We start from the raw sequence: 19936 nt of genomic DNA, 5'->3' as shown, positions 1-19936 counted from the left end.
CACGAAGGGAAGGAGCGTAGGGATGAAAGCGGGAACGGGAAATTCCCGTACCGACCGACACCGAATACCGAAATTCCCGACCGGATATCATTTTCACGGAAAAAAACGGATTTGGGAAGAAATCCGGGAAAATTCGGCGAATCCGGTATCGAAATCGGTTAGAGTGATTTCCCGACCGAATTAGCGGATCCCGTATTTGTCCGGGAAAACTCCCGCGGGAAATTCCCGTTTTTCCCATGGAGCAGCAATTTTGGCCCAGCAAACAAAGTTTGGCCCAGCAAGCAAGGTTTGGCCCAGGAAGAGAGGAGGCAAAGAGCTGAGTCATGCATGCGGCCCATCATTCCATGCTTGGCCAGTTGGCCCAGGAATTCACGCATGGAGGCATGGAGCACAGGAGCAGCAAGCCTTTTGTTCATTTTTCTTTTCCATTTTCTTTTTTGGTAGTTCTTTAGTTTTCTTTGCATAAATATTCTGACAAGCTCACTATTTGCTATTGTATGCATATGGATTATGCATGGTTGCTATTGTTGCATCGAGCTCACTGTTTTCAGTGGTTACATATATCGATGTTTTCGTTTTGTGTTACCGCTTCCCGATCGTAATCGACGCGTTCCCGTTCGAAATATTCCGTTCCCGATATCCCGTAATACCGGATTCGTTTTCCCGTCCGGCCTTCCCGTTCCCGGCCAAAAAATACAGGAGCAGGAATGGTTAAGACATTTTCCCGACCGTTCCCGACCGTTTTCATCCCTAAAGGAGCGTCAGGCGGACGACGACCTGCTTGGTGATCCGTTAGTCCATGTTCCCCTCATGTCGTTGTTCCTTTCGTTTTCTGTCACAGTGTTTACTCCGGAGGGTGTTTGGATTTGATGACTAAAATTTAGGAGGTGTCATATAGGGGTATTGCACGGGGTGTTCGGATACCAATAAAAAAACAAATTACAGAATCCGTCAGTAATCTGCGAGATAAATTTATTAAGCCTAATTAATCCGTTATTAGCACATATTACTGTAGCACCACATTGTCAAATAATAGACTAATTAGGCTTAAAAATACATCTCGCAAAATAGTCTCAATCTATGTATTTAGTATCATAAATAGTCTATATTTTAATACTCCATGTATGCGCTCAAACATTCGATGGAACAACGACCGAAGTTTAGAAGATGAAACTAAACACTCCCTTAATGATTTGTTCTGTCCTCAATTAGTTGTGCTTCAATTTCTATATCTGTCACCCGTACAACCTTGTGTTCCTTTTTTTTTGGATTCGGCTATGCATCTTTTCTAATTTTGACAAAATTAAAATTCAGGATAATGGTTATTTTAGAAAAAAAAAAACTCAACTATATATGGCTGAGTGTAGCTTTCAACACACCTACAACAAGATTGTGAAACCAAAGAGTTTAGTACCAAGAACATCATGAAGCTTAGTTTTGAAGAATTGTCATAAAAGCATTGCTTCCCCCGCATGCTCCATCCTCCCCGACCCTCTTCCCATCTCCAAATTGCTTCCTGCTTCCATGGTGGCCGGCTGGCCAGTGATAAGCTCCAAGCCTCCAGTCCGGGGGCCGGATCCAGTGACCCCCACCGCGGATCTGACGCCTACGGCCTCTCTAGCTCCAGTGGTGCGCATATCTAGAGTTGGCCTCGCAGTGCCGGCGCTGCCGCCAACCACTGCGGCCGCCGTGGGGCCGGCACGATTGGTGCTGCTAGTCTCAAGCTGAACCACAGGCACACGCCCTGCCACACCATCCCGCCGCGCACGCAACTCGGCCTGCCTCGCAGCGCCGCCGAGGCCGCCGTGGGGCCAGCGCGACGGGAGCTGCTGGCCGCGAGCCAGCCATCTTGTACAAGCCGTCCGCGTCGACCTCGCGTGCGTGGTCTCCAGCAACGACTACATTAGCGTCTTCATCAACTACCTGGCATCTGGTTCTCCCCCGGAGTGACCTTCGCCAGACACAACTCCTCTGGCCACATGCAACAAGCTTCAGCGTCCCCCTATGCCACTCTCATCGGCCAGCTACTGGGGGCCTGATCTACCTCAACGGGGAGGACGAAGCTCCGTACGGGGCCAAGGCCAGTGGGCGTGACCTCCTCTTCGTTCCACGGCTCGGACTGGCATTGCGTCGCGTCGCCCTAGAGGATGCCGTCGCCATGCTACCTCCTAGCGTGCTGCCGGCCGGTAGCTTCATGCTGGTCTCGTAGCACGTACCATATATGAGCCTAGAAAGTCAAATCTCACATATAGCTACAAATAAGGGTAATATCAAAAGACAATGCTCAATATATAACGTACTTAGTATAATGGATATAACCTTAGACAGCAAATAGCGGAAAGACAACTCCGATCTTCGGGTGAAGACTCCAATCCACAGGGACAACTGACTGGTTGATCATAAGACTAATTCCTCCAAACTCTAGCAATCTGGTACACATCCGGGATTTTTTTCAAATATGTGAAAAATAAATCAATCGTAAGCACATGCCGTACTCAACAAATAAAACATGGGGTTCATGAGGCTCAAAGGCTGACACTGGTTTACTACGATTAGCTTTTAATGAATCATGATTTTAGCAATAGGGTGACAACAAATTTATTCATAAGCCCACACAAACACATGATTAGGTAAACATGAATAATGAACATCATAAACGGTAATCATTAGTGAGCATCTTCATCATCAGTATCATCAGTATTCATCATCTATTTCGTAAGGGTTCCAAGGCCGCGTGTGACCGTGAGCGCAGCTGATATACCAGTTTTACACTCTACAGAGGTTGTACACTTTCACTGTGAGTCATAATTTACCCTTTCGTCCGAGTTAGCTAATCTCTTGACCCACTTCCAAGGAAGGTCAGCAAGGTTCACTATGAAGCCTTTCAAAGGTTCATCTAATAAGTTATATCCATTAGATTCACTAGACAAACAGATGTAGAAACCCCCCTTCTCGATGACACAATGACACGCAGCCTATACACAAGGGGACAGAGGTTGTTCTATACCCGATTCGGCAAGTCATTCTAACGTCAATAAAGGTAACCTCTAACAAGCTAGAAAAGGTCCTCATACTGAGCTAAAGCCATAGCCATATAGCCCTCACAGCTGTACTGTAAGTCCCGGATGATCACTTACAGATAAGTCCTTATGGAGAGAAATCTAGAGCACCATAAAAATAGCCCAATGCTCTAGCCCTCTGGTTCCATGTTGCTAAAAACATCTTTTAGTATTTATTGCATATACCATTAATCAAATTACAAGATCATACTCTTTAATTCAGCAATAGCATCATACTACCCAACGCATATCGCATAGGAGACAAGGTATACGTTCAATTCTTGGGAATCCCTATCAAGGTGACACATGCAATATAAATTAAATGTATTAAAGTTGATAGGAAACAAGGATGATCCTATGCTATACTTGTCTTAAAACACCAATCCTTCGATAAGATTTAATCTTCAACGTCCTTCTTCTTCTTCTTGATCACCACGTATATCTCACCGACTGGACGCATTCGTAGAACACCACACAAACATCCATACACATACATGCATAGTATACAATTACATCTATATTAGAACAATACATCAATCATAGAAAAATAAGTAAAAGAGTTTGAAACATGATTCTACGCATCGCTACGAACACACAGTCGTGAGAGACATACTAATCGAAGCTACGGTTTGAAAGAAACGGTTATCGAAAGATCTACTCATAAGAGAAAATATAAAACTATAAGCTTCACATGTTCTAACTATATAAAAGCTTATATAAATTGAATTAAGTCAAATTTAGCTTTGAATTATAAAACTAAAGTAAAACAAATCATATTTTATTTATAAAATCCAGTTGCATAATTATTATCCAAATTAGAGTTTAAACCATGAAATTATAGAAATAGTGACATGATAAACATTGTTACTAACACATAGATCTCATTGTAATGAATCTAGCGCAACTTGAATAGGTCAAATCAGAGCTAAAACGTACAAGATATGAATTAAACAAGATTTCCTTTAATAAAATAATAGATTAAGTCTAACTTCAAATTTTATAAGTTGAAAACATATCTAGCAGTAGTATGAACATGTAGATTATGAAATTATGAACCTAACACAAGTTAAACGGGTCAAATCGGAGTTAAAACGAAGAAACTACGCATGAAATAAGACCAATGGTATTTTTGTAAATATTTGGAAATCAATTTCGTATTAAAACCAAATTAGAATAGTCCTGTGGACCGGGTGTCATTTTTTGAAAACTACAGGGGCTAAAATGGAAAATCTAGGGGCATATGTTGAATTATTTTCAACAGAGGGTGCATTTCGGGTTGATTTCAAGGAAACTCAGGGGCTTTGCACAAAAGTGCTGGTGCCGGTGGGGTTGACTGGGTCATTATCCATGTGGGCCCCACATGGCAATGTGGGAGGGGACCGGGGTGGTGAGCCAGCCGTGGACCAGCTGACGTGGGAAAGTGGACCAAGTCCACCACTGTGCCGTGGACCGAAGGGGTATGAATTAACGTGATCTAGTCTCGACCGTTGGTTTGGATTTGGACGGCTAGGATAGATCAGAGAGAGAGTGCAGACCAGCGTTGCCGGTGGTGAACTTGGCGGCGGTGCCATGGTTGGCGATGAGAAGCTCGTCGATGCAACTAGAATTTGGCCTTGGAGGCCACGGTTAGACCTAGGGATAGCACGAGAAGAAAGAGAGGGAGTTAACAAACTCAACTAGGCAGCTTACCGAGGCACAGAGTGAACGGAGGTGAGGCGGTGCTCAGTGGGGTGGGCGGCTCGTCGGCGGCTAGTGTTGCGGCTCAGCGTGGCAACTCAGTGAGATATGAGCTTGCTCCGAGGCTTGGGGTGGAGGCGGCGGACACGGCGCTCGGCTTTTATATGGGTGGAGAGGCGTGGAGTGCATGGCAAGGCGGCGAAGATGGGGCGACGATGGAGTCCTAGTAGTGACAGAGTCTGGCGCGATGATGACTTGAGGTAGAAGAAATGCCTAACATGCAGGCCTGGACTGTCAGCGATCGAGAGAGGGGAGGAGACGCGCAGCGCGGGCTTAATTGGGCCGGCTATTGAAGGAGAAAGGGAGGAGAGGAAATGGGCCTCAGGGCGCTGGCTGTAACACCCTCGGTGTTACACTATACAGCTTTTGCTAAAACACAACATAAGCATCATACTTATGTGTAAATGTGTGTAATATAGGGTGCAAAGCAATATACAGAACTTGAAACGTTCATCGGAAACACGAAACGAATGTTACATTTCATGTCGTGTTGTATCACTTAGTGTTCTAAACAAATTTTTATTGAACGAGAATACTATAGAATGCATAGATGAAACTTTGATAAAGTTGGTAGTACAAACTTCATAGGTGTCGGTGAAATACTGGCGGTCGGGAAGGGGCTTCGCAAGATAGCATAGTTGGTAGCTTAAAAATCAAAAGTGATGCGAATCCGAACTAATAACATAGTCGTTTCTTAAGTCGGAAATTGGTTCGACGAAGCTAAGTTTGACAATTTTTATAGAGGAATCGGGTTAAGCGGTGGCATGGTCTTAAGGTTGGTATTAGTATCTTGATACACCATCTCGAACGTAAAATAGTTAGTTTAGCTACTGGATCCTCGAGTTGGGTTTTTTAGCAGCTTTAAAAAGTGTGCAAGTCACATTTTAAACGGTGCCGGTGTTTTGGACGTGGTCACCCTACCGGTACTCGGCGTTTCCACGCCGACCGCCGACGTGCATGCACGCCTGCATGCGTGGCTCCACGCTGCCAATCTCGGCCACCTGTTACCACGCTCTGGCACGCAACCCGCACGCACACGCGCACGCGAGGGTCTAGCGAGCCTGGTCGCTCCACCCGCTGACGCATCCGCCTGAGCCTTCTGCTCGCCGTCACCATCGCCATCGCATCGAACTGTGTCCACGACCACGTTGCGCCCCGACCATCACTGTCACACAGTCACTGCTACCGTTGACCCTTGCGGCTGCACGCACGTGGACCTACCCTCGCCATCAAGTCCGCGCATGCTGCGTCGCCCCACTACTGCCCTCAAACCAGCGTTTGCCTCTGTGGCGCACTGTGTCGTGCTGCCGTCGCCTTGTGGGTCATGGCACTACAGTCGTACATCGCCGTGCCAGACCATACATGTGTCGTGGAGTCTTTCCCGCTACGCTGCCATCCTTTCCCTAATTAGAAATTTGCATCGCGCCAAGCCACCATCACATCGCCTGCAATGGCGCCGCGTCGGTCGAGCCACGCCAAGGCAGAACCTCAGAGCTTGGCCCATCTTCATAAGTGCACACGTCTAGAGGTCACGTTGAAGCGCATCTTCATGCCAAGCTTGCTGCTGTTCCAGCCTTACGGTGTCGGGGCCTCAATTGGATTTTTCCCCACCGTTGACCCCATTAAGCCGAACGCCATCGTCCATCAAATTGGCCTTGTGTAGTCCACTTCTTTCCAATTCACCATGCACCCAACTAGACCTGTTAGTTAGCTTGCGGGTGGAGTCGACCTGATGAGCTCTCGTGCTCTAGTGTGGTAATGCAGGACGTTTTCCCCACGGCGGTCCACCATGGCCGGCGAGGCGGGTGCTCGGCCAGGGCGACGCACCTTGCTCCTTTGTATCAATTGAGCAGGGCTTTTGCGTCTCCTTGACTTGTTTGCCTCACCCGTGTAGTGGTTTCGCTGATGGAGCAGCAGGTCACCAGGAACGCCTTCACCACAGTCGGCGTGAACCGGAACAACCCCACGCATGTGGCCAACCCAGTTGCCGAGCCTCGCAACTTCGTCCAGCCCGTCCGTCATGTCTCTGGTGAGGCACTCTTGCTCCTAGGGTAGATGGTTGAACCGATTAGGGTCTAGGTCGCCTAGGACGCGTTCGCTGCCACTAGCAAACTGGATTAGATGTCGTTACCGTGGCTAGCTTGGTTGGTAGTAGCAGTGGGCCAAATAGGGCTTCTACCTTGTTGCTTGTAGTCGTTAGATGGATACCGGGTAGCGGTAGAGGTGTTGAGTTAGGTAAATTCACCGGTGTCGGTGTTGCCGTGGCTAGACCCCGCTTCGGCGCATGGCCGCGCCTTCGTGCTGCACCATTCGTGGCGTTTGTTACCTCGATCAGTTGCGCGTTGCACGTAGTGTGTCATGGTGGTGCTGGTTGGTGCCAAGGAGGTTCGTGCTTGCTGGTGTTTGGCCGAATAGGTCACGGCCTCTGCTAGCTCCGGCTAGGGACCTTGAGAAACATAAATTTGATTAACGGAAGGGTGCTAGATGCAAACGTCGTGACTCTATGAAATAGTGTTCGAGTGAGCTTCGCGAATAGGATAGAGAACGGAGGCTCTTTTGTAAAAGAGCCAACACGCGCGTGGGTCTCCCCGTGTTGGGCCTCAGTCACACCGGTGGGCTGCACCGGAGTGCTGAGCATGCGCAGGTGTGGGCCGCGCCATTTGGAAGCGGGCTACGTGAGGAGGAATTCGGTTTTCATTTTTCAGTGAATTATTAAAGAGTTATTTAATATAGTTTCGAACTAAACTTTGAAAAAATAATAGTAAATGCTGTGGGCATCCAAAATGGTGAAACAAAAATTGTTAGGTTCACAAAAATGATATCTATCTGTTGGTATAGTTGGTTCACAGTTAGATGTTACAATGATAGGTTCATAAATTCAAATTGGAAAGCTTAATATTAGTTAGCTTAATATGTGTAGCAATTTTTGTGGCAAACTGGTGATAGCTTTAGCCATGCAATTTTTATAGTAGACTCATGAGATTATTATGTGCTTACTATGATTTTTGTAGCCCTAGAGTAGGTTGATAGATACAATAGCTAGTACTACTTGTTTTATTATATATAGAGTAAATCGGTATTAAGAGTAAGAATACCCTTAGTTGCTATGATAACATATGTCTTACTTCATACTTGTTAGTGGTAACAGTAGGTAACTTAGCACCTTAGTCAGTAGGACTAGCTTAGTAACTTGGTAGATGTATTTTCATTTTAAGAGTTGATGTTGCCATATTATTAAGTGTTGCATCATCATTTTATGCATGTAGATCACGAGTTGGTAGAGTTCGTGTCCATGGATGAATGGGACTATGAAGAGGTCATTGAGGAGTACGAGGAGGAGATCCTCGTGCAGGAGGGAGCCCTAGAGACTTTTGGTGCTGACTTTGCTAACCCACCGCCTGCCCAAGGCAAGCCCCGGTGCATAACCCATATTTTATGATTACTGAATATATATATATGATGTGCATTTATGTTATAGGAATTTTATAGAAACTACATGCATAAATATATCTACCTATGAGTTCTACTAGTATAGGTCGAGTAGCTGCTATACTCAGGATTTTGGTAGCGCGAGTAACATGTCGTTACTCACAATAGGTGATAATTATGATCACTCATGATAAAATGATGGAAAGGAAAATTGGTGGCCGGGAAGGGATGTGGTTTGGGTACTGGTGGGTGTAAGAGGTTGTGTCATGCGGCCAACAGGGCATAGCTTGGTTACACTTTTTCTCTGTCTATGTCGGTTAAGGACCAGTCGTTGCATAAGGCTCTAGGCAAGTCACAGATTTATTATCCTAAGCACATACTTGGGTATGGGCGTAGGGAAGACTTGTTACTCTCTTGTCATGGATTTCAGCTCTTTCTGGACCGATTGATTAGAGATGGGGATGGTTGAGGTCCTTGCACCGTACTAAGTCCAAGACCTAGAAGCGGGGGCTTGGAGTCTAAGTTTGAACGGGGACCTAGACCCCATGACAGGAGGGCGATGGATTGGTCCTACTTATGCCTGGGGTACAAGCGGGGCATGTGTTTTCGAAGTACCCAGCTGGGGGCATTGATTCGTGAATCGCTAGTGTTCCGGTACGGTTTGTCTATGGTTTAGCATCATAGTAAGAACTGAAAGATGGAAGGTGATGAACTAGAACTGATTGCTCAACTCCTACTTGAAAGTAGAACAGGTGCTTACATAGAATGGCTAAATAATAAATTAATACGGCTATTAATAATAACATAAATAAGGACTCACTATTAGTATTGCTTTCTGCAAAAAGGAAATCAGCAAACCATAAAGCTTATCATATTCCTTGGAGTCGGGAAATTATTCCCACTAGTTGGATAAGTCTTGTGAGTATATTGTGTACTCAGTGTTTATTTACCCCTGTTGTAGGTAATGCTTGAAGAGTACTGTTGTGTGGAGGATTCTTCTGGTGGTCACAGACGGATCCTTGTTCTTTATCGCTAGATGTTTATTTTTAATTCCGCTATTTAATATTCTGCACTCATGACATTTGGTAATGTAATAATGAATTTCTAAGAACTCTGGATATATGAAATGTATTAAGTATTGTAACTCGTTCTCATTATTGGATCCGTGGGAACAAATGTGGATCTTTCGGGTTCTCCCTTAGGGTGTGCCCGACGGATACCGCCCGTTGTAGCTTCCTTTCGGAGTGCTTAGTGTCTGGTGGAAGACAAGCGCCTCCGTAAGTGCGTTATTTTGGGCGGTTCTGCCACACTGGCGCTGCTGGGCTACGAGGAAATGAGGGAGAGGAGCAGGCCTTCGGGCCAAATTGCGGTAGAAATAATTTTTTTCCATTTCCAAACCTTTTCTATTTTCCTTTTTCAATCCAAATTCAAATATGATGTAATTCAAATTCAAATATTGTTTGGAATATACTTTCAATTCAAAATAGGATAAGAACTTCTGGTAGGTTTTCAAAAATAAACTTTGCAACTTTTTAAACTCTTTTATTTTCAAATTTTCTTTTCTTTTACTTCAAAGCCATTTTCAAATTTATTTTCAAAAGCAATTCAAACCATTTTGAATCTTGATTCAAACCACTCAACCAAATAAATCAAATCCACCGGCATGTATGCACAGCCATGTTGCTACTCCTTATGATGAATTTTAATATAATAAAAAATATTGTTTTTCTTATATTTCATGAGCACAAAAATTCAAAATTAAATCAATTTATCTACATTTTCAAAGTAGCAAATTTTAGGATGTTACACTATAGCAACATGCCCTACTGCATTGTGCGAGCTATCAAGGGCTCAGGAGTGAGGGCATGGCATGGCCGTGCCCATGGAGCAGCCGCTGTCGGCGCGCCCTGGGAACCCGCAGTGTGGTCTCGTGGATGCGCGTCATCGTGCCTTGGGCTCATTCAATTGGTTCTAAGATGGCGGGCTACAGCTAAATGGTTTGGGAGGATTAGGCGAAAGTCGTGTGCACGACCTATTTGTGCGATCGATGGCGACCTCCCCAGCGCCGTCTACCTTCTCGAAGGCGTCGATGTTGCCTTTCCACCATATAATTGCAGTATTGCTCCTCTCCTCCGGGTGAAAACCTAGCTCTGGTTATCTAGAGCCGGTGGTGGCGGCGTCATTGACGTCGCGTCCTTCTTGAGGCACCATCATGGAGGGGCCAGCTTAGACCTACCACAACTTCTTTATTGCAGGGTCCTCCTTGCACTCTGTTTACTAGGGCACAGGCCGTTTGATGGATGGTGTCTGTCGCCGGTGTCCTTGCTCTGACGTCCTCCAGGTTCCTTGATTGCATCTTCTCACTATATGTTGGGTTAGCGAGATCATGGTCCCCTCTCTTGGATCTTCTCGTTCTCCAATCATCGGTCCTCCCTCCCTAGAGGCTTCCTCCCCTCTAGGGGCGTTGGCGGATGGTGATTGGATCCCAGATGTGCTTATAGAGATGTACATCACGGCTGTCGTCTGTCAACCTGACTCAATGCCCAACAGTGGCCCACTTTTTAGCATCCGACGACATGCCTATGTAGTCAGAGTCTATGTCTCGACCTTGTAGCATTGTGGTTCCTCCTCTTGTTTTGTTTGTGAGTGTTTCATTGTTGTAGTTGGTGTTGTTTTGTGTTCTTCTCTCGTCCTCTCGCTTGTACCTCTGGGTTCATGACCCTAACCTTGTATTGGCGCTTGGTGCCTTCCATCAAAAAACATTGCCAAGCTTTTGCAGCATACTGGAAGGCACTGATGGACCCAGGGCCCGACAACCTTGAACCTTCGCCCGGGTTTGTCGACATTCGACTCTACTGAATTTAAATAGTATGCAGCCCATGTATAAAGGGAATTAGGCCTATTCATCAGCTACTTAACCCATTAAACCGCCCGGGGCTCCCCAAAAGCTCTGGGTCCGCTACTGCTAGAAGGAATGTGAAAAAGACATGCACATGTTTCTCGCCAATCATTGGCCCAACAAACGTTGGGAAGAGCACTCTGGTTAAGCATGCTTGCATCAAGGAGAGGGTGCGTGATCTCTTCTCAAAGATCCTGCTTCTTAGTCAAGGTGATCTTGCAAATGGGGCAGGTGTGATATATCAAGCATGAGAGCCTAGCAACCTCGTCTGGAGGGAGGGTACTGATCATTATTGAGATGAAATGGTGGATAGCAATATCAGCCAAGATTTGTGGCGAAGGTTATACTCGGATGCAAAAAAAAAAAAAAAAAAAAAAGCTTTGCACACCGCAGCAAAATCATCATCATGATTACTCTAGTGGTAAATACCAAGGTTTTCAATTCGGTTTAGAAAACTTTAAGTCACCACCGAAATTACCGAATTTCGCAAATTTTGGCAAACATTTTACAAAATCTTTTAGAGACTAAGCATAAAGTATGGTTTTTCAGATCAAAAGAAAATATTAGCATGATTTATAACCACACGACTATCAGAAGAAGAATATGCAACATAATCAATAGACAATACAAGCTTACAATTATAGCACATGTATTAGTGTTATATGAACTTTCAGATTTTTCTTTCGGCCACCACCAAAATTATGAAATTCGTGAAATTTCGCTGAAATTTTGAACCCTACTAAAAGCGATGTTCAATCTAATAGAGTTGTTCCAGTCTGCACTCTGGCTGTTTTGAAGTTGACTATTCCTCCAATAATTCATATTTTCCTGTGGTTGTTGGCCAATAATAGATTGTTAGCTGTAGCAATTTAGCTAAAATAAGGAAGGTTGATGACCTGACCGTGTTTTGTATCTGAATTCAACGTCTCTTTTTCGAGTGTGTTGTTGCCAAAAGTTTTTTTTGGAGCATTATTTCTGAGCTGACGAGAGTCAATATTTGTTAAAACTTTGGGTCAGTAGGAACATTCACACTACTACACAGAATCTTTTTCGAGGCGTTTCAAAACAGGCCTTCGAGGCTGGCGGCCCGGTTGCCTGCTTCGTTTATTCAAGGCAGGACAGCCAGGCCAGCAACGGCCTCGGTTAATACTTAACCAAGGCGGACAATGTAAAGAAACCGCCTTAGTTAATGCTTATTAACTGAGGCGGTCGTCCTAATGTAACTGCCACGGTTAATGCATTAACCGAGGCGGTTGCCCTAAGCCAACCGCCTCCGTTAATCAGTATTAACTGAGGCGGTTGGCTTAGGGCAACTGCCTCGGTTAATCGATTAACTGAGGCGTTTTCTTTATGTGAATTTTTCATTTATGGTTTCTCATATAAAGTTTTTGATGAGGCAATGTCACCATAGAGGTATATGCTATATCATCTATTTTTTCCCACCAGATTTTTTTGGAAGACGATATTTGACGCATATTGACCATATGGTCAAGGTGTTTTTAGACTAAAGCTTTCGGTTTAACGTCTAATAACATTGGTGATTGTATATCATGGTGTTTCTCTTTATTTTTTTCACTGGGTTTTAAAGAGTTTTGCCTGGTATACCGGTATTACTTTGGTTTTTCCAACATGGTTTTCCAAAGATTCGTAATGATGCATAATAGATGAAGTGAAGACTACAGGAAGGTAATTAATCAAGGGGGAGTGTTGAGAATAATAATTTAGTGATCAATTAGGGATTAATCCATAGGGTGTCTTTTCACCTCTCTCTTTCACACATGTAACTGCCCACATGTGTGTGTGTGTGTATATATATATATATATATATATATATATATATATATATATATATATATAGAACTACTATCCTGTAGCTGGCTACAGAATAACTTATTCTGTAGCCACTTTGAGTTATGATAATTACTATGTTAATTTACGAGATTATAGTAACTCTTTACTAAGTGGTTTAATATAACGTTATGGTAAATATCCTCATGTGTTATAGTAACCCAACTATCGTAAATATGTATTGACATTATGGTAAATTAGTATATAAAATTATAGTAAATGGAGGTGGCTACAAAATAACTTATTTTGTAGCCGGCTACTGAATAGCCTCTCCCTATATATATATATATATATATATATATATATATATATATATATATATATATATATATATATATATATATATATATATATATATATAGAACAACTACTCTATAGCTGGCTACAAAATAACCTATTCTGTAGCCACCTTGAGTTACTATAATTACTATGTTAATTTATGAGATTATAGTAACTCCTTACTAAGTGGTTTACTATAACGTTATGGTAAATATCCCTATGTGTTATAGTAACCCAACTATAGTAAATATATATTGACATTATCGTAAATTAGTATATAAAATTATGGTAAATGGAGGTGGCTACAGAATAACTTATTCTGTAGCTGGCTACTGAATAGCCTCTCCCTATATATATATATATATATATACTGTTCATTGGAAATACACCAGAGATCATTTGCATCACTCGCTTGTCTCTCCTTTCTACTTTCTAACAGGAATCAAATATAATGGAATCAGAGAAGCCTGGATGGAGAAGCGTGGATCGCAACTGTCTAACATCAAGTGTAGCACAATCGATGAATGCAACAAGAGTGGACTGGGTCCTTGCAATGGCCCACATAAGTGAGGATGATCGGGCGAGTGGAGTTTCTGATACGACAGGAGTTGCCTTGCAGTTAGTCTTTTAGACATGAACTTATATATATATGAGTAATAAATCTGGATGTTGTGCATTGAACGGACGCGCCTAGAATATGTACTAAACTGAATTACATGAGTTTGATTTGTAATAAAGCTGGAAAACCCTCTTCTCTAATAAAATCACTGCCACGAGTCGATTTGACAAGATTTTTGACGTATTGGAACTACGCTGCCTCTTAGGATGCAGTTCTGACCCAGAGGCTTAACGGTACTACTTCAAGGTGCAAACCTTTGGAAGTGAGGACGCGGCGACGAGCACCCGAAGATTGATTCAATAGCCATGAAAGATGGCCAGGGAGACGAGTGGACGCTTCTTCATCGGTGGTCGGTGCAAGCATCTTCGGTGAGATGCAGAAACCGGTATTCGACGTAGGTTCCTGGAGCCTGGCCCTTGCAACCTACAGACTATACAGTCTACAGAGAGTTCAGGAAAGAGGGACCCATGTGCTTCTGCTCCACATCCGGTTGATCCTTGGGCGGTTCTCCCAGCCAAATCCTCGTCGGCGTCGGGGATTCCATTTTAGTTCTCAAGAAGTATCAAACTGCCTCTGAACTTTCTCAAGGAAAACTCCGACTCAATCAGTAATAATGCTGGCTATAATACGTAGGGGTTGACCCTGACCTGTAATATATAAAAAGTTTTTGTGCAGTTTCCTGCTTGTTAGCAAAATGCATCTGCATGCATGTGTCTACCAGATTAATGGTAGAGTTATGACATAAATTGGTTATAGTTTATTCTTTGAGTTTTTTTTTCTTCTGTTGCCATGAATTTACCCTCAGGGGCATGTGCTCCCCATGCACTACTATTGGATATGCATGGAGAGGGGAAACTATAGGCCGAGTTCATAAAAGTTTATTTTGCAGCCATTAAATTTGGTTTCGAGATTCGTGCATGAAATACATGCAGAAGAAAAATCCTTTCTTGAGAAAAAGTACACCCGCTATGCCGTGTCCATCACACAAATCTACTTTATACGCCGCACTGTACGTCCTGCCCTCCTCTGTACTTTTGCACTGTCCTCTGTCCTTCATGAATATGAATATCGATATACAGAGGCTAAATTTTATTTTCCAAAGTTATATATTATTAAGAGTTCCTTAGTACTGTAACATTTTTTATATCGAATAAAAATCATTAGATTAATTATGAAATATATTTTCATAGCAAATCTATTTATAGACACAAATATTGATATAATTTTTATGTCAATAGTATATTTTCTATAAATATCATTAGAATGGGAAGTAAATCTATTTTTTACAAGAGATCACTCGGGGTAAAGAAAGGAAAAGTCTAGTTCAAGAAAGTGATTTATTTCCTTACTGTTCTGCAACCACTAAGACACGGCAGACATACGTAGCTAAAACCCCTGTAAGATCGGCTGAATTTGGCAATACAGCATGCATATCAGAATAGAATCTGTTCTTTAATCACCATGCTCAGGTCCCTTGGAACAAATAATGCTACTTATTAACTGATTAGAATAGAATCATATGCACTGTGTACCAACACTATGGTCTGCACAAGTTTCCTGATGCATGTACTAGATTGGTAACATTTCCAAACAAATCAGAGAATATTTTCAATCAAGGCCATGTTTAGTTGCCCCAAATTCCAGAATTTGGCACTATGCAAAAAGAAGATTCCCCGTCACATCAAACTTGCGAAATCAAAAATTAATTGCACAGTTTGGTTGTACTTTACGAGACGAACGTTTTGAGCCTAATTAGTCAACGATTGGACAATTATTAGCAAATAAAAACAAAACGCTACAGTAGCTGCAGTAGCTCCCTGAATCCGGCGGCGCCGATTCGGTGGCCGAACTAAACGCGGCCCAACAATCAAATAAGCATATGTGGAAGTCAGAAGAAAACTTTGTAGCATGGACTTTTTTTGAGAAATGGAAAATGAGCTCCTTTCAAGTACATGTACATATTTGGGGTGGAAGCACATGCCCCCCGTTCGCTTGGAGGAATTTTAGAGGAATCTGGAAGAATCTTGATGAATCTGGAGGAATTTGTGAGAGGAAAATACTGTTCTGGATAAAAAAAAGAAGCGGATCAAACCAAGTTTAAGGGCACACGAATGGAGCCATGACGGACTTGCCAAATTTTCTCGCTTTCCCACCAGAATAATATGGTCACGGTGTCTCTATCAAACTAGCCAAAAAAAAAAACAAAGAAGCTCTGAGCCTTAGATCCTCTGCTTTGAGTTTTCCTTTTCCAGGCTTGCTGGTCTGTAAACAACTACCAGTATCCTGAAAGCAAAGGCATCTTAACTACGTACATAACATTCTGTGCTCTCCCTTGCGAATTCTGACCGAAACCACTACTAATTTCATTGCAATAATAGCTGTACAGAAAGCAAGAACATCAAGAACGATAATTTAAAGCTCGGGTACAGCAAAGTCGCAATCCAGCTTGGCAACCTCCACGGGCAGCAGCTCTGACTGTGAACAAGCCGGCGAAGGTATGTGAAGCAGATCATGGGCTTGCTCTTGCTCCAACGACGGCGTGCAGTCCGTGACATCCGGAACGGGATCGTACCTTGAACTATGCAGAGCGCCTGGAACGGCAGTAACCGGCAGAAGACCGGTGGTGGTCAGGACGTTGGAGCCGATCATCGTCGCGACGCATGGCACTTGGTGCGGCGGCGGCGACGACGGTCGTCGGCCGACGTAGCACTGAGCTGATAGGAATGGAACGGTCGTGACTGGTACGAGCAGAGCGTCGGAGCCGATCGTCGGGTCTGGAACAAAATAGGACGACGACGGTGGTGGATCATCGCAAGTGTGTGCCTCAAAGTACGTGATCTCCAGCTTGGACGGGTCGGCGTCGCATCGCTGCACGTGCTTCTTCGCTGGGCAGCCGGGCCTGCGGCCACATTTGTAGTAACTCCTGCAACAACCATCATATGAAATACGACATTTGTAATACAAATACGACATATTTATTGGCTTTGGCATGCTAGAGGTTTTTTTAATATGATTGAGTTAAATGTAAACTTAGTGCTTATTTTAGATTAGGCTTCATAATGACGTATGTGGGTAGTTTAGATAGAAATTTTGGTGACTAACGAGATTTTATTTATTTCAGAGAGACAAATGTGAGTAATTTAGACCTAGAATTACTGGTTTGGTTTATTATTAATTTTCCAATAATGACACAGCTCCGTCATTAGAAGTAACCAACTAAATCTATTTACTACTGACATTAATGATTAGAGTGTACCGAATTAAGTAACTGTTTGGCAAGGCTCCTTGGTGGCTCCAACTTTGGCTCTTCCGGAGGAGCCTACTAAATGTTTTGTAGGAGGAGTCGTTTTTCAGTATAAAATAGAGAAGCCAGTGTCGTTTTGGAGGAGCCAGGATACTCCACTGAATGGCTAAATAATCTGTTTTAATTTCTATGAGACTAGAAGTTATATCTTTTCTTAATTAACTTAGCTACTAATAGGATTAACATAAGACTAAAAAAGAGTCAGTAAATTTAGTAGTAGTAAGATGCCCGTGAAAAGAATCCGAGATATACCTTGGAAATCTGGCGCCCAGAATTTCCTTCTGCCCGTACTTCCTCCATGTGTACGAATCATGAACTCCATTCTGTAGCACTATCATTCGGGATCCACCATCCATCCTGGATCATGAAGAGGTCAAGACTCAAGAATACCACAGAGGTGACTGATGAGGAATTCACAAACTAGTTTCTGAAACTACATGGAACCAATGAAATAGAATGTTCTCTAGCAGTACTAGCTTGGTGTAACACTGAAACTGATGATAGGTGGAGCAAAGGTGGGCAGGCACTTGAGCCGTTGAGATGTTCTCCTTGGCGCTGCTGATCTCCTGCCGCCGGCACCGGCTGGGCTCCTCGTGGCGGCAGTTCCGGCAGTCGCGGGGCTGCCCAACTGTGGGGATCCGCAGAGACGTGATCGCTTGAGACAGTGAATCGGTGATGTCCGACAGGAGGGCGTCCACGTCGCCGCCAGAGCACTCTGCCCCGGCGCCATAGCCTCCTCCCGCCGCCGGTAGTTCTCTCGTGGAGGGCTACAAAGCGATAGCGGCATGTCCGTCGCCTACGGAGCCTTGGATGGTTTCGATGATCTCCTCAAGGACGCGATTTTGAAATCTAGGTGTAGTTGTAGGGTCTGTTTGTGTACATGAGGTGTGAGTGAGGTATGTGTGAGTGTGTGTGGTGTTGGTGTGTGTCTGTTCATGAACAGATACTACAGTTGTACCTAGATGAGAGGCGAAAAAAAAAGTTGGGAGATATTTGCAAATGACAAGTAGTATAATGGATTTCTCTATGACTCTTCACTCTTCAGGGTAAAGGGTTGCCAAATGCAATTTGTTATAAGTGACATATATATATGCAAGAATTGTACTTTATTTAGCATAGGTCAGTCAAGACATATATATCTGTTTAATCTGCAGCCATAGAAATGGTGATGGGGCAGCTGGACAAGTCGAGTGGAACGTTACCCTGAAAGGGAACAAACTTAGCAACGGAGGAATAAGAAAATCTCTAGCATTAACCCCTATTTTAGAGCTTCATACATGAGGCTACCGCCATATCTTGAGTTCAAAAAATAACTCGAACTTTAGTAACAGCCTCAAATTCTGAACCCTATTTTTCTAATTACTTATGTATTTTATATGGGTTTGACCTAATTTTATTCAACTAAATTTAATTAAATTATAAGGTCTATATTTAAATGCTAGGTATATAATAAATGTTTAGTGACACCTGGGATTTTTACTATAGGTTGGCTCCACTCAAATAGTTCATTATTCTGTGCACTTGTCGAGAAGTTGAAAGGAACGAAAAATGTGTCACGTGCACACACCAAGCCAAGCCAAGGAAAGACGTGAGCGTGAGCGTGAGCGTGAGTGTGTCATTGTCGCCCACGAGCCTCACCCTCCAAGACATGATGCGATTTTTTTCAAAGAAAACAAAAGTTTAGAATGCATATATGTCATGCCAGCTTGTTGACTTCATTGAGGTGGCAGGAGTTGATTGGATGGAGTCACTGACTCGGCTTAGAGGTTTGACTTAAAGTTGACTTTAGTCAACACGTTATATGGGCTATTGGGTTCAGATTGGACATTCGTCCCATGCCGCTTTGGTTCTGGATTCTAGGACCCACCGAGCTGCCCTGCACATGGCGACAATTATCATGGAGATAATTTGGATTTTGCCATTATCAAACTTATTTGTCATCTCCTAAAAGAGATTCGCTAGAATATCATTATCAAACTACGTACACACATTAGAATGTCTTTTCTCTTATTTCTCTTATTAATTTAATTATTTTCTTATTACTCCCCAAATGATCTTCCTATTTTGCCCCTACCTCCAACACTCCCAGCGCTCCCTACCACCACTTGGAGCAAAAAAAAACACCGTTGTCCATCTGCTCTTGCCGACCAGTGGGGAGGAAGAATTGCGGCAGGTCCCACCATGAAGCAAGGGCAGGGAGGAATAATGGGGGCGGGTCCCACCAAGATGCTGTTGAGTTCCACCCTTGGGAGGAGAGGTCATCAACAGAGATTTAGGGGATGGTGTCGGCGGATTGCGAGCACGAGTATCCTCAAACCTGTCCCTTTAGCCCCTATGTAGGAATGCGGTGGTTGATGCTGGCGTGTGGGGGTAGGGGCAGGGGTGGAGAACATTGGGCGGGGTAGAGGTTGGGTTTGGGCTCTGAAAGGCATGCGCGAGGTGCCCTTGGCCGGATAGTGCTGGTGGAGACTGACGGTGGGGTGTGGTGCGTAGGCAGCTGACTGGGTAAATGGGAAGAGATAGGGCAGCGACAGCAAGGAGCAGTTGTGCACTAGTGCTATAGGAAGAAGAAAGAGAATGAAGGGATAAGGTTGTGGAGGGAAGGGCAAAACTAGAAGAGAAGATTGGGTGGAATGAAAAATAATTAAATTTGGGAGAAAATAGGATAAAGGCATTCCAACATGTGTACCTGGATTCGGAATGACATCTTGACGAATTCCTTTTTTGGGATGATGGCAAACAGGCGAAGCCCAGGTTTGATA

General features: G+C 43.7%; 1 protein-coding gene across 1 annotated transcript; it reads right to left on the bottom strand.

Moving 5' to 3' along the window:
• Window positions 1–16282: 16282 nt before the first annotated feature.
• LOC136548433 (transcription factor WRKY45-2-like) lies at window positions 16283–17530 on the bottom strand. Its single transcript, XM_066539963.1, has 2 exons — window positions 17427–17530; window positions 16283–16793 (listed from the first exon to the last, which is right to left on the bottom strand). Exons 1-2 carry the CDS (start codon window positions 17528–17530, stop codon window positions 16283–16285), a joined length of 615 nt encoding a protein of 204 aa, XP_066396060.1.
• Between the last annotated feature and the right edge of the window lie 2406 nt (window positions 17531–19936).

Source organism: Miscanthus floridulus, chromosome 4 (assembly GCF_019320115.1).
Source record: "Miscanthus floridulus cultivar M001 chromosome 4, ASM1932011v1, whole genome shotgun sequence".
NCBI classification, from domain to species: Eukaryota; Viridiplantae; Streptophyta; class Magnoliopsida; order Poales; family Poaceae; genus Miscanthus; species Miscanthus floridulus.
This window is presented reverse-complemented; position numbering and strand designations above follow the sequence as displayed.

Coding starts and splice junctions, on each gene's coding strand:
- LOC136548433 (XM_066539963.1), bottom strand. CDS start 17,530: ATGGATGGTGGATCCCGAATGATAGTGCTACAGAATGGAGTTCATGAT. Junction 16,794..17,426: donor CTGGGCGCCAGATTTCCAAG/GTATATCTCGGA, acceptor TGGTTGTTGCAG/GAGTTACTACAAATGTGGCC.